The 13,820-nt window shown below is 37.5% G+C and overlaps 1 protein-coding gene across 3 annotated transcripts in view; it reads left to right on the top strand.

Annotated features, from left to right (window-relative positions):
• NOX4 (NADPH oxidase 4) overlaps positions 1 to 13,820 on the top strand; it is a 181,419-nt gene that overhangs the window by 69,314 nt on the left and 98,285 nt on the right. For all 3 annotated transcript variants that reach the window (XM_027532138.1, XM_027532140.1, XM_027532139.1), the window contains 3 exons: positions 5,170 to 5,386; positions 7,925 to 8,089; positions 8,206 to 8,268. In XM_027532138.1, coding sequence (XP_027387939.1) covers positions 5,170 to 5,386; positions 7,925 to 8,089; positions 8,206 to 8,268 — 445 coding nt within the window. The remainder of the gene's footprint in view (positions 1 to 5,169; positions 5,387 to 7,924; positions 8,090 to 8,205; positions 8,269 to 13,820) is intronic.

Raw genomic sequence — 13,820 nt, 5'->3', positions numbered from 1 at the left:
GTCACACTGAAGTAATTAGATTAAAAGATTATATTTGATTTTATCTATCAATCCCATGTCTATAATATTTAATGTGCATTACTATTCAATATTCACCTGATATGAAAAGCTGACTTTCTGGAAACGACCTTGGTGTTGCGAAAGATTGAGGGCAGGAGGAGAAGGGGTCAACAGAGAATGAAGTAGTTTGATGGTATCTCTGACTCACTGGACGTGGATTTGAGCAAACTCCAGGAGATGAAGGACAGGGAAGCCTGGTGTGCTGCAGTCATGGGGTTGTAGAGAGTGGGACACAATTTGGCGACTGAACAACCACAAAATTCAAAATTCTTCAGAGTGAAAGTATTTTAGGAGCTTGAAATATATTTTTAAAGAGATGTTTTATTTAAGGTTGCATGTTCTAAGAATTTCTGCACTTCAGTTCAGTTCAGTTGCTCAGTTGTGTCCAACTCTCTGTGACCCCATGGACTGCAGCACGCCAGGCATCCCTGTCCATCACCAACTGCCTTAGCTGTCTGCACTATCCCGTAGTTCTGCACCAGTACCAAAGAAATGAACACTCGTTTTTCACTAATACAATGAAAAGGTAAGTTTATTGCACTTCATTGAACTTTAAAAATAACATAAAATTATTGGCTAGCTAGAAATATACTACTTCCTTTTTTTAGATATATACAGTCATGTAGAGCCATAAAATTGTATTCTTTGCATACTTAGGCCTTTGATTTCAGAGAATTGTTCATAAGCAGAATGCAAATTCTGCAGGGAGAGCAAGCCTGGTACACGGGAAGAGCATGGCCTTTGTCTGACTTGACCACTGACTGACAGTGTGGTCTTGGGCAGATTACCTAACAGCTCTGAATGTTTTCACTCATTCTAAGATGAGGAGACTGATCTTTTTTTATTCTTATTTTTATTGGAATATAGTTACTTTACAATGTTATGTTAGTTTCTGCTGTACAGCAAAGTGAGTTAGCTATATGTATACCTCTATCCCCTATTTTTTTAAATTTCCTTTGAGGCCAGTCATCTGTACCACATACATGTATTATGAAGTTTGTGGAAATAGATTAAATAGTAAAGCAGCAAGCACCTGTCTGGCATGTACTACCTCTCCTTTTGATACTAAGTTCAAAACCTGCCACTGTCCTACCTTTTGAACTCCTCAGTATCTTTACCACCTAATTTATACAAAGGGCTTCCTTGGTAGCTCAGATGGTAAAAAATCTGCCTGCAATGCAGAAGACCCAGGTTCAATCCCTGGATCAGGAAGATCCCCTGGAAAAGGGAATGGGTACCCACTCCAGTATTCTTGCCTGGAGAATTCCATGGACAGAGGAGCCTGGTGGGCTACAGTCCATGGGGTCGCATAGAGTCAGACACCTCTGAGTGACTAATACACACAGTTTATACAAAAACCCCAAGATTCTGTGCTTGATTTTTTTTCTGATGAATGGTAATTTTTGTTTGTTTATCATTGTCTGTCTGTAGATCTTTTTTCTTTAGTATGTGTTCCTTCAATGACAATAATTATATTCTGAGACAAAGAAAATACCACTTTAATGGGCATAGACATAGGTAACCTATGCCATTAAACTTGAGAACAGCTTAAAATAACATAAAGCTCTCCAAAGTAAAAGGGATTTTAGAAAATTTTGTGCTACTTTATGTACCAGGAACAACATTGTTTATTTGATTGGACTGGTCTGAAGATTTGTGATGCTGGGAAAGATTGAGGGCAGGAGGAGAAAGGGAAGACAGAAGATGAGATGGTTGGATGGCATCACCGACTCGATGGACATGGGTTTGGGTGGACTCCAGGAGTAGGTGATGGACAGGGAGGCCTGGCGTGCTGTGGTTCATGGGGTAGCAAAGAGTTGGATACAACTGAGCGACTGAACTGAACTGAACTGAAGATTTGTACTGCATGGCAACAACATTTATCCTAATAAGGACCATTTGTACATGGGGTAATTTCCAACCTGAATGCTGTATGATTTAGGAGAAGGAATAAATTACATTCCTTTGCCTGATGTTCAGCAGCCCCTTCTCTCTCTCTTTCTCTCTCTCTTTTTCTCTCACTTTCTCTGTCTCTTACACACACACACACAGACACACGACACTCTATCTGACCTAATTTCCAGGCTTTTGTTCATATTGAACCCCTTTCTTGGATGTCTCCTTCTTTAACCTACTTATTTTCTTTGTGTGACATAGGTTTTTGGAATGAGGGAGATCAAGTTTCTGAATACCATGCCATTCCTTTCTCCAAGGGATCCTCCCAACCCAGGAATTGAACCCAGGTCTCTTGCATTGCAGGCAGATTCTTTACCATCTGAGCCACCAGGGAAGCCCCATGCTTTGACTACTACTGACTGAATCTCTTACCTGCACAATATGGGTTTCTCATCTGTAAAATGGGAATAAAAACACCTTGTATGTCATTTTGAAGTTTAAGTGGGAAATTCGTTGTTATTGTTGTTTAGTTATTTAGTTATGTTAGTTATGTAGTCACTAAGTCGTGTCTGACTCTTTTACGACCCTGTGAACTTTAGCCCACCAGGCTCCTCTGTTCATGGGATTCTCCAAGCAAGAATACTGGAGTGAGTTTCCATTTCCTTCAAGGGATCCTCCCAACCCAGAGATCTGACCCGTGTCTCCTGCATTGGCAGGCGGGTTCTTTGCCACTGAGCCACCAGAGAAACTCAAGTAGGAAATAGATGTTTACAAATTTTCTGACATACTTTCTTAGTAAATATTGATCTGTCCATCCTTTATCTTTTTCGAATGAAAGTTTTGAGGATCTAGTGATCCAGTGAGTTAGCATGCTGTATAGTAAGAGGTGAAGAGCCATAGAATTTGAGTCAAACCTGGGTTCAAATCTTAGCTCTGCCACTTACTTGCTGTGATATTACTTAATCTGTTAAAATAGTTTCTTAATTGATAAATAGTTATTCCTATTTACAGTAGTTGTGAGGATAATATGAAATGAATATAAATTGTTTTGGTCTGGACCTCATACTTACTATACATTACTAAGCTGTCATTAAATCATTCCAATCAAGTCATCATCTGTGGTCTGAGTTATGTTTAGCTTCTCTAAAGATACCTTCTAAAGTGGATCTTAAGTTTCTGAAGGGTTAGGAGCCAGGTTTGAGTATTTCTTGAACTTGGTAGCACCATGTAGGATCATGCCAGTTGCATTATCCCAGTTTGTTCAATTTATGGCCAATAGAAAAACTGCTCCAGGTTTTTGGCCTGTCTGCCTGTCAGCCACTACCCTCAGGGTAGTCAGTAGGAGCAGCAAGTTTGGGTAACTCATTACTTGTAATCAAAGCTGTACCAAATTATCAGATTTTCTAAGTAGAATGGCACAGCAATTGTATTATGTGACTAGAATTTTATAAAGAATTACATACTTCTCTCATACTTGTACAATATCTGTGCATTTCTTCCATGCTGCTACTGCTAAGTCACTTCAGTTGTGTCTGACTCTGTGCGACCCCACAGATGGCAGCCCACCAGGCTCCTCCATCCCTGGGATTCTCCAGGCAAGAACACTGGAGTGGGTTGCCATTTCCTTCTCCCATACATGAAAGTGAAAAGTGAAAGTGAAGTCGCTCAGTCGTGCCCCACTCCTAGCAACCCCATGGACTGGAGCCTACCAGGCTCCTCTGCCCTTGGGATTTTCCAGGCAAGAGTACTGGAATGGGGTGCCATTGCCTTCTCCTAATTTCTTCCATACTTAGACCATATTTACATTACTTCAAAAAAATGTGTGTGTGGCCTACCCTGGATATTATGTAATGTAATTCACTACCTAGAAGCTCATTACATGTACTGTGTGTTCTCTGATGATTAGTTATGGGAAGAAAGTAAAATAAAATGAAAAGTGAAAGGGAATTGAGCATAAGCATCAGGAGAAAATGAGAGAATGACCAAGTTGAGTAGATGGTACATTCCACCAAAGACTTAAGTCATTGCTTTCCTAACTCTCATATGTTAGATCTATTTCATACCATTATTCTTGTTATAGTCTTTGTTGTTTTAAAATATTATCTTTGTGAAAATCATTTACATAATTATTGTAGCTGTGGTAAACTTAAAGATGTACTTTTTAAATATACTAAAATTATTTGGGTAATTTAAAACATGAAAGTTTAGGGTTAGGGTTAGCATGAAGGGCAATTTTAAAACACTCGTAGCCAACCAAGAAAAAGAATTTTGGAAACTAAAATTTTAATATTTTCAAAATTAAAATAAACATTTCAATGCTTTTCAAAGTCTTAGTTTTTTCTTCAAGATTTACTTATGCAAAAGAAAAAAAACTCATATAAATCTATGATTTGATGCGCTATCCCTATGAAGTAGATCTTACTTAACTCCTTTTGATAAAAAATACAGAACAGAGAAAGTTGAAGACTTATCTTAAATCTCACAAAATATGAAATAATCAGAATGGGATTTTAGGGTTTTAGGTTTTCCTTCCTGATTCATTATTGTGGGCCTTTACTGTGGTTCTTGTTTATGGAGAAATTGAAAAGTACACAGGTTTAGGGTCTTATGGAGTGTATTAATTTTTTTCGGACCATAGGAGATGCACGTTTCCAGTTTCTGTTATCGTGTTTGTTTAACATTTCTCTGTGAATCAGCAAGGCTTGTTTTGTCTCGTCTTAGCCAAATCAAATGTGAACCCTGTACTTTTCCATTTGTGTTTGAAATTATAGTGAAAGTACTCATATTATAGTGTTTATTGAAGTGAAAACTTCTATGTGATTGTATAAATGCTTAATAGACTTGAAATAAAAGCTGTCAAATTCAAGAATATTTGGAAAGATTGCATGCCTCTTCCCTACCATGGATTTATGGATCAGGGTTATGCCTCCAGCATACATGCAGAATTGTCATGGTTTCCAAATTCTATATAGTATCTTCTGTTCATATGGTATATTTTGGGGGAGGGCCAAATTTTTAAATTTAGTTCCACAGTAATGAATTTGTTAAGATTTTTAAGATTTCTCAATTACTGTTATGTAAGACATATGAGAAGCACTTCTTGAATAAATGGTATGTGGAAGTCAACAAGAAAAAAAGGTTATTTTATTATATTGTGACTGTGATTTCAATTTCCTTTTTATCTCTTTGTTTTTATTTTTTTATGAATTTTAGAGGGCTGCTGAAGTATCAAACTAATTTAGATACCCACCCTCCTGGCTGCATTAATCTTAATGGAACCCACTACCAGAATACTCATTTACCAGAGCATCTCTCAGAACATTTTCACGAATCTTTTCCTGGAGGATTTTCAAAGCCTGATGAACTTACCCAGAACACATTTGTGAAGATTTGTATGGAAGAGCCCAGGTTCCAAGCTAATTTTCCACAGGTCAGATTAGTCCTGTGTCTTTACTGATCTCTGCAAAGTCCATGTTCCTATAAAAAATTGATCAACATTGCATTTAAACATGTTTTTGAAGGTAATACAGCAGTTATTCCTCCAGAAGAGAAGGTTTCAGGCTGTTTCAGTAGCAAATTAGTACGTGTTATTACATAATAGCCAGCCTACTGTTCAATGAGATAGACCTATGATATTACAGAATATAGAAAATTCCTGTTTAACTCATCATATGATCTTTGCAAATTGTGGCACTGATGCTTGCCATAAGAAAGGTGGCAAAGATATGTTCCTTATGCATTGAGAAAAGTAGGTTGAATAAGAACAATAATAGTGAAAAAACTAGTATTACTAGTAATAATTATTACAGTATAGTGTAATATTATGTATAATATTATGAACACTAAGCTGTAAAATAAATTTATTGAATGCTTAGTATCATCTGCTAGGGGCTGTGCTAAAATATACTGTATGCTTTTTTAATATTCACAATAACTCTTTGGAGCAATTACCATCATCCTTAATTTTCTGATGAGGAAATTATGGTATAATATTATTATGGTACAATATTATGTATAATATTATAAATACTGAGTTGTAAAATCAGTTTATTGAATGCTTGATATTATCTGCTTCAAAGTCAAGTCAAGTCGCTCAGTCGTGTCTGACTCTTTGTGACCCCATGGACTATAGCCCACCAGGCTTCTGCGTCCATGGGATTTTCCAGGCAAGAATACTGGAGTGGGTTGCCATTATCTGCTTGGGGCTGTGCTAAAATACATTATATGCATTTTTTTTTAATATGCACAATAACTCTTTGAAGTAATTATTGTCAGCCTTAATTTTCTGATGAGGAAATTGTGGCTTAAATATGTAAATATACTCTGACCAACCTCTATAAACTAACATGTAGGAGAAGAAGAATACAAAACCAAATTACCTTGCTCTTACGAAACCTCTTCCCCAAATAGCCAACTAGTAGTTTGGTAAGAGTCATAATCTTCCCTTGTAGCCATGGGAGCTGCCCACGTGGATATTACACCCTGTATTCTGTGTCTGTACCAAATGAAAGTCGGGAAATAGTGAAATTGAATGTCTGTTTTAAGAAGAAAGGGGAGTCGAAAGATAGTGATCTGTAGATGCCTTTGGAATGAGTGTGCTAGTCTTGTTTTCTTATTAATAACAGTCCTCTAGATTTCTTTTAAGCTTTACAATCTTCAGAGCTTTTCTGGCTTCACACAATGGTTTATGTTAGGGAAGGCAGGTATTGTGAGTCCCATTTCACTTGTGTGATGCCCAAAGGCTAAGCAACTGTCCCAAAGTTGCAGAGGTTGTCCTGTGATGCTTACTCTGCACACAGTTCCTAACTGTTGGGTTGGCCAAAAAGTTCGTTTGGGTTTTTCTATAAGATGGGAATGCAAAAATCTGAATAAACTTTTTGGCCAACCCAATAAATGTGAGGAGCAGGCATGATTTGCATGGAAGGAAGAAGGACCTTCTGGAATAACTCTATAGATTAGGTTTTAAAAGGTGACCATGAAAATACATTTGGGTTGGGGGCCTCCAAGTTTTGAGGGAGATAAAGTGTGTAGTTGTAGGAGAAAGGTTGACCACACAGGCTATGCACTTATCCTGGGATCAGGGTTATGCCTCCAGCATACATGCAAAATTGTCATGGTTTCCAAATTCTAAATAGTATCTTCTGTTCATATTATATTATGTAAAAGTAAATTGTGAACAACACATGTGGTATGCCCATGCTTAAAAATATGTGCATATACATATTTTACATTGGTTATACATTTTGTATATGTATATTATGCATGCATATTGTGTGCATTAAAAATACCTAGGGTTCTCATTTTTTGAAACAAATATTTGACTGGTACATTTTTTACTAAAATACTCCAGATTTACTTGAGCTTTTACTTCTCTTTCTTCTTCCTTTAGAGAAAGATATTGTATATATACAACATATATTCTTGTGGGCCCAGAAGGATATATGAAACAATAAACCACCTGTTAATGGTAGTTATACCCTTGATAGTGGCAAGGTAATTTGGATTTGTATTCTTTTTCTCCTACATGTTAGTTTATAGAGGTTGGTCAGAGTATATTTACATATTTAAGCCACAATTTCCTCATCAGAAAATTAAGGCTGACAATAATTGCTTCAAAGAGTTATTGTGAATATTTAAAAAATGCATGTATTTTAGCACAGCCCCAAGCAGATAATATCAAGCATTCAATAAACTGATTTTACAACTCAGTATTTATAATATTATAGGATAGGGTAGGGTCCTGACATTACTTTCCCTTCTATTTTATACTTTACTCTTGTTTCAGTAAGTTGCAGTGAGCATCTGTTGCTTTTTACTCATTTTTCTTTACACTTTGTTATTTCAAATACAGATTAAATTATCATTGCTGTATTATTACTGTAATGTGTCAAATAAGCAGTGAGGCAGGATATAAAGAGTCCTATAACACAAGTATTTCTTAAAGTGTATTTCAAAAATTCTCCATTAGACCTGGCTTTGGATTTCTGGACCTTTGTGCCTATATTGTGCTGAAAGGCTTTACAGGTGTATCCGGAGCAACAAGCCAGTCACCATCATCTCAGTCACAAGTCATCCGTCAGATGTCGTGGAAATCCGAATGGTCAAAGAAAATTTTAAAGCAAGACCTGGCCAGGTGAGTCAGTGTCCAGCAACTTTTAAAATACCCTTATTCTGTTTTTTCAAAATTAGCATTATTAAGATATTTGAACTTCTTTCTTGGTCATTTAAAAGTTGTTTGTTGTTTTTTAGTATATTATTCTACATTGTCCCAGTGTGTCTGCATTAGAAAACCATCCATTTACTCTCACAATGGTAAGAAACTTGTTTTTGGATTTTCTAATGTTTCGAATGAAATGCATCTTTCTCTTTGTGCGTGTATGCACTCCACCTCATTCTAAAAATCATTCAAGGCTGTCACAATATTCTTAATGTTTAAGTAAACCATCTTTTTACAAGAAATATAATTAGCTAGACAGAAACTTCGTAACCATTAATTATTTTCTTAAAATTTAAACTTCAGGAAATATTATGTTTAATTTATAAAATATTTTTGATTCAAAATGCAGAAAATTTCCTGAATATTTAGACTCTTCTTTTTATAAAATATGTACCAAATTATAAAATGTGCATGGTTTTCTTTAGAGAAATTAAATTTAAGGAACTAGAATACTGTGGGTTGAGATGGAAGCATAAGAAAATGTTTAGAAAAGAAAAAGCTCAGTGTAATTGGCATCTAGGCTGTGTATGGAGAAGGAAAAGGAAAATAAAGTCAGAAAAATAAAATAGAACAAATAATGCGGGGAAATCTAGCTAAATCATGGTATCATCAAATATTGTTAGCCCATTTCCTAATATTATTTTTTGCCTTATACAAATGGCATGAGCCCATTATGAAAAAAGTAAATAATTCAGAAGCATATACGATCACATCATAACTTTTCCTCATTACCCCTCTCCCAAGTCCTGTTCTTGAGTTTGACAAAGTCTTACAGATATTTTCTTACATTCTTTGGCATATATGGGTGTCTGCCATTCATTTGCTGGATCCTTTGTTTTAAAGTTTTCTTTTTTCACTCACCAATAGATTATGGACAACTTTCCATGTTATGTATTTGTAAATGCCTCATTATTTTTAATCACTGTATGTCACGGTAGAAACACAATGTAATTTATTTAAGATTTTCCATTGATGATGGAGGTTAGGATTTTATTCAGTTTCTAACAAAAGTAACTGAGACAGGGACCACGTGTTTACATGTTAGAATTGAACAAATTATGGGGGGAGGTCCAGGAAAACAGCGTGTTGACGTGCTAAAGTTTAGAGATGGAGTTCTGCTGGAATTGGCTGTGCTGTCTGCAGGTCACTTCAGTCGTGTCCAACTCTTTGTGACCCCATGGACTGTAGCCCTCCAGGCCCCTCTGTCCATGAGATTTTCCAGGCAAGAATACTGGAGTGGGTTACCATGCCCTATCCAGGAGATCTACCCGACCCAGGATAGAACCTGTGTCTCTTATGTCTCCTGCATTGGCAGACAGTTCTTAATCACTAGCATGATCTGGAAAGCTCCTATTGGAACCGCTGTTAAATGTAATGTATTATTCAAGTTGAAAACTTGGAAACCTTGGCCAAGTTACTTCATCTTTTTTGTACATTCATTTCTTAGTGTAATATTATATAAAAACAGTAGCTATTCACACACACCTTATGAGTTCAGATGAACTACTACAAATAAAGCACATAGAACACAATCTGAAATGTGAAAATTATCAAGCATGTCAATTTATGTTAGCAAGTCTTATAATTTTTATTTGCAGTTTGAATTTGCCCCTTGAGAGCATGTAATTGTGAGGATGGCTAGGCCAGAAATATTTGTATTTAAGGAATAACACAAACCAAGAGAAAGTGTCAAATGTTTAAAGAAAAAGCAGGAGTTATTTATCTAATCCCTTATGATTATGCAGTGGAGATGAAGAGTAGACTCAAGGGATTAGATGTGGTAGACAGCGTCTGAAGAACTGTGCATGGAAGTTCATACTATTGAACAGGAACCAGTGACTAAAACCATCCCAAAGAAAAAGAAATGCAAAAAGACAAAGTGGTTGTCTGAGGAGGCTTAACAAATAGCTGAGGAAAGAAGAGAAGTGAAAGGCAAGGAAGTAAAGGAAAAGTATACCAAACTGAAAACAGAGTCCCAGAGAATAGAAGGAGAGATAAGAAAGCCTTCTTACATGAACAAAGAAATAGAGGAAAACAACAGAATGGGAAAGACTTTCTCTTTTAGAGATCTCTTCTAGAAAACTAGAGATATCAAGGGAACATTTCATGCAAGGATGGGCATGATAAAGGACAGAAATGATAAGGACCTAACAGAAGCAAAAGGTATTAAGCAGAGGTAGCAAGAGTACACAGGAGAACTATACAGAAAGGTCTTAATGACCTGGATAACCATGATGGTGTGATCACTTACCTAGAACCTTACATCCTGGAGTGTGAAGTCAAGTGGACCTTAGGAAGCATTACTGTGCATGAAGCTAGTGGAAGTAATAGAATTCTAGATGAGCTATTTGAAATCCTAAAAGATGATGCTGTTGAAGTGCTGCACTCGATATGTCAGCAAATGTGGAAAACTCACCAGTGGCCACAGGACTGGAAAAGGTCAGTTTTCATTCCAGTTCTAAAGAAGAGCACTGCCAAAGAATGTTAAAACTATCATACTGTACTCTATCAATTACCAAATTGCGTTCAAGGACAGAAGAGCCTGGAGGGCTACAGTCCATAGGTCCACAAAGAATTGGACAAGACTGAGCAACTGATGCTTTCACTTTCTTTCAGCACGGTAAAGCTCAAAATCCTTGAAGCTAGTCTTAGCAGCATGTGAACTGAGAACTTGGTGGTGTACAAGCTGAGTTTAGAAAAGGCAGAGGAACCAGAGTCAAATTGTAAACATTTTTTGGATCACAGAGAAAGGAAAGGAGTTCCAGAAAAAATCTACATCTGCTTCATTGACAATAGCCTCTGACTGTGTGGATCAGTTAAAACTGAAAAATTTTTAAAGAGATGGGAATGCCAGACCAACTTACCTGTTTCCTAAAAAAACCTGTATTCAGGTCAAGAAGCAGCAGTTAGAACAGAACATGGAACAACAGACTAGTTCCAAGTTGGGAAAGAGTACATCAAGACTGTATATTGTCATCCTGTTTATTTAACTTATATTCAGAGTACATCATGAAAAAAACTGGACTGGATGAATCACACGCTGGAATCAAGATAGTTGGGAGAAATATCAACAACCTCAGATATGATACCACTCTAATGGTAGAAAATGAAGAGGAATTAAGAGCCCCTTGATGAGGGTGAAACAGGAGAGTTGGCTTAAAATTCAGCATTTAAAAAATGAAGATCATGGCATCTGGTCCCATCACTTCATGGCAAGTAGAAGGGGGAAAAGTAAAAACAGTGACAGATTTTCTTTTGTTGATCTCCAGAATCATTGCCAATTGTGACTGCACCCATAAAATTGAAAAGACACTTTCTCTTTGGAAGCAAAGCTATGACAAACCTAGACAGCATATTAAAAAGCAGAGACATCACATTACTGACAAAGGTCCACATAGTCAAAGCTTTGGTTTTTCCAGTAGACATGTATGGATGTGAGAGTTGGACCATATAGAAGACTGAGCACTGAAGAATTGATGCCTTCAAACTGTGGTGCTAGAAAAGACTCTTGAGAGTCCCATGGACAGCAGGGAGATCAAACCAGTCCATCCTAAAGGAAATCAGTCCTGAATATTCATTGGAATATTCATTCAGCTGAAGCTGAAACTTCAATACTTTGGCCACTTGTTGCAAAGAACTGACTCAATGGAAAAGACCCCAATACTGGGAAATATTAAAGGTGGGAGGAGAAGACGGTGGCAGAGGATGAGATGTTAGGTAGCACCACCAACTCAATGGATATGAATTTGAGCAAACTCTGGGAGATAGTGAAGGATGAGGAAGCCTTGAAATCCCAAGGTGTAGAAATATGACTAAAAGGTTCAAAGTTTTATTGTTATAGTTCAGCTGCTCAGTCCTGTCCGACTCTTTCTGACCCCATGGACTAGAGCTCGCCAGGCTCTTCTATCCATGGGATTTCCCAGACAAGAATATTGGAGTGGGTTACCATTTCCTTCTCCATCAGAGTGTGTTGGATGAGGCAAAAAGGGTGGATGCCTGGGATTCTGTATCCATCATAGTTTTTCTTCTCTCTTACTTTCTTCAATTAAGACAAGATTTTTCCTTATTCTTTCTGCTGCTTCTAGGACATTTCTTTGGTTCTCTTAAAGGAACATGGTTCTCTGAAGATTCCCTAAGAAAAACAAGGGGAAAAGGACCTAAAATAGTTTGGAAAATAGTGCTTACAAAAATCACTTAAAAATTCACAATGTCTTTTACCCCATTAATGGTTTATCAAACATTCTTTAACAAATAGTGCCATTAAATTTTACTCATCCATTTTTTAAACCCATTTTTACTTTCTCACTCTAAGTTCTTTGTCTAAACTAATCTCTTTGCCCTGGGAACCAATTATTGTGTCTTCCATTTATTCACACCCCAAATACCACACATTCTCTTGACCTTTTCCTCTTATAAGACACTGCATATTCTCTTCAGCAATTAGTGCCATTAAATTACTTGTTTAATGCCTGTTTCTCAGGTGGTAAAGAATCTGCCTGCAAGGCAGGAGAACCAAATTCAATCCCTGGGTTAGGAAGATCCCCTGGAGAAGGGCGTGGGAACCAACAACAATATTCTTGCCTGGAGAATCCCTCAGACAGAGGACCCTGGCAAGCTACTGTCCATGGGGTAGCAAAGGATTGGACACAACTGAATGACTAGCATTTCCTCCTAAACCATAAGATTCAGGAGCCCTTTGAAGGATACATTCATAGTTCAGTGTCTGGTACACAGAGTAACACAATATATATCTGTTGAAAGAGTGAAAAACACTTAATATATAGTCAGTGTTTGGGACTTACCTTGAGAAATATTTAAAAGATGGATTATCTTTTCCTTCCATCTCTTACTTGAAAGATAAAGGCAGAGAAAAGAAAAAGAGGAATTAAGGAGAAACATATTGAAAAGCAGAGACATTACTTTGCCAACAAAGGTCCGTCTAGTCAAGGCTATGGTTTTTCCTGTGGTCATGTATGGATGTGAGAGTTGGACTGTGAAGAAAGCTGAGCGCTGAAGAATTGATGCTTTTGAACTGTGGTGTTGGAGAAGACTCTTGAGAGTCCCTTGGACTGCAAGGAGATCCAACCAGTCCATTCCGAAGGAGATCAGCCCTGGGATTTCTTTGGAAGGAATGATGCTAAAGCTGAAACTCCAGTACTTTGGCCACCTCATGCGAAGAGTTGACTCATTGGAAAAGACTCTGAAGCTGGAAGGGATTGGGGGCAGGAGGAGAAGGGGACGACGGAGGATGAGATGGCTGGATGGCATCACTGACTCGATGGACGTGAGTCTCAGTGAACTCTGGGAGTTGGTGATGAACAGGAGGCCTGGCATGCTGCGATTCATGGGGTCTCAAAGAGTCGGACACGACTGAGCGACTGAACTGAACTGAACTCAAGGAGAAGCAAGAAATGCTTTGGCTGATATGACTGTCAGTCAAAGAGCCAGCTTCCAGTCAGATTCTGAGTCTAATCTTTAAGGTCATGATGACTATCTTTAGCTACGAAAAGGAGCAGGAAATGTACTTGTGACAAAGTTGGCTGGGGAAGAACCACTAAAGTCAAGTGCAAACAGTTTCCTGAGAATGTCTGGTCAGAGCCAGCAGGTCATTTTTCACTTCTACTGCCCCATTCTCAGGGCTACCAAT

Source organism: Bos indicus x Bos taurus, chromosome 29 (genome assembly GCF_003369695.1).
Source record: "Bos indicus x Bos taurus breed Angus x Brahman F1 hybrid chromosome 29, Bos_hybrid_MaternalHap_v2.0, whole genome shotgun sequence".
Taxonomy (NCBI): Eukaryota; Metazoa; Chordata; class Mammalia; order Artiodactyla; family Bovidae; genus Bos; species Bos indicus x Bos taurus.
This window is presented reverse-complemented; position numbering and strand designations above follow the sequence as displayed.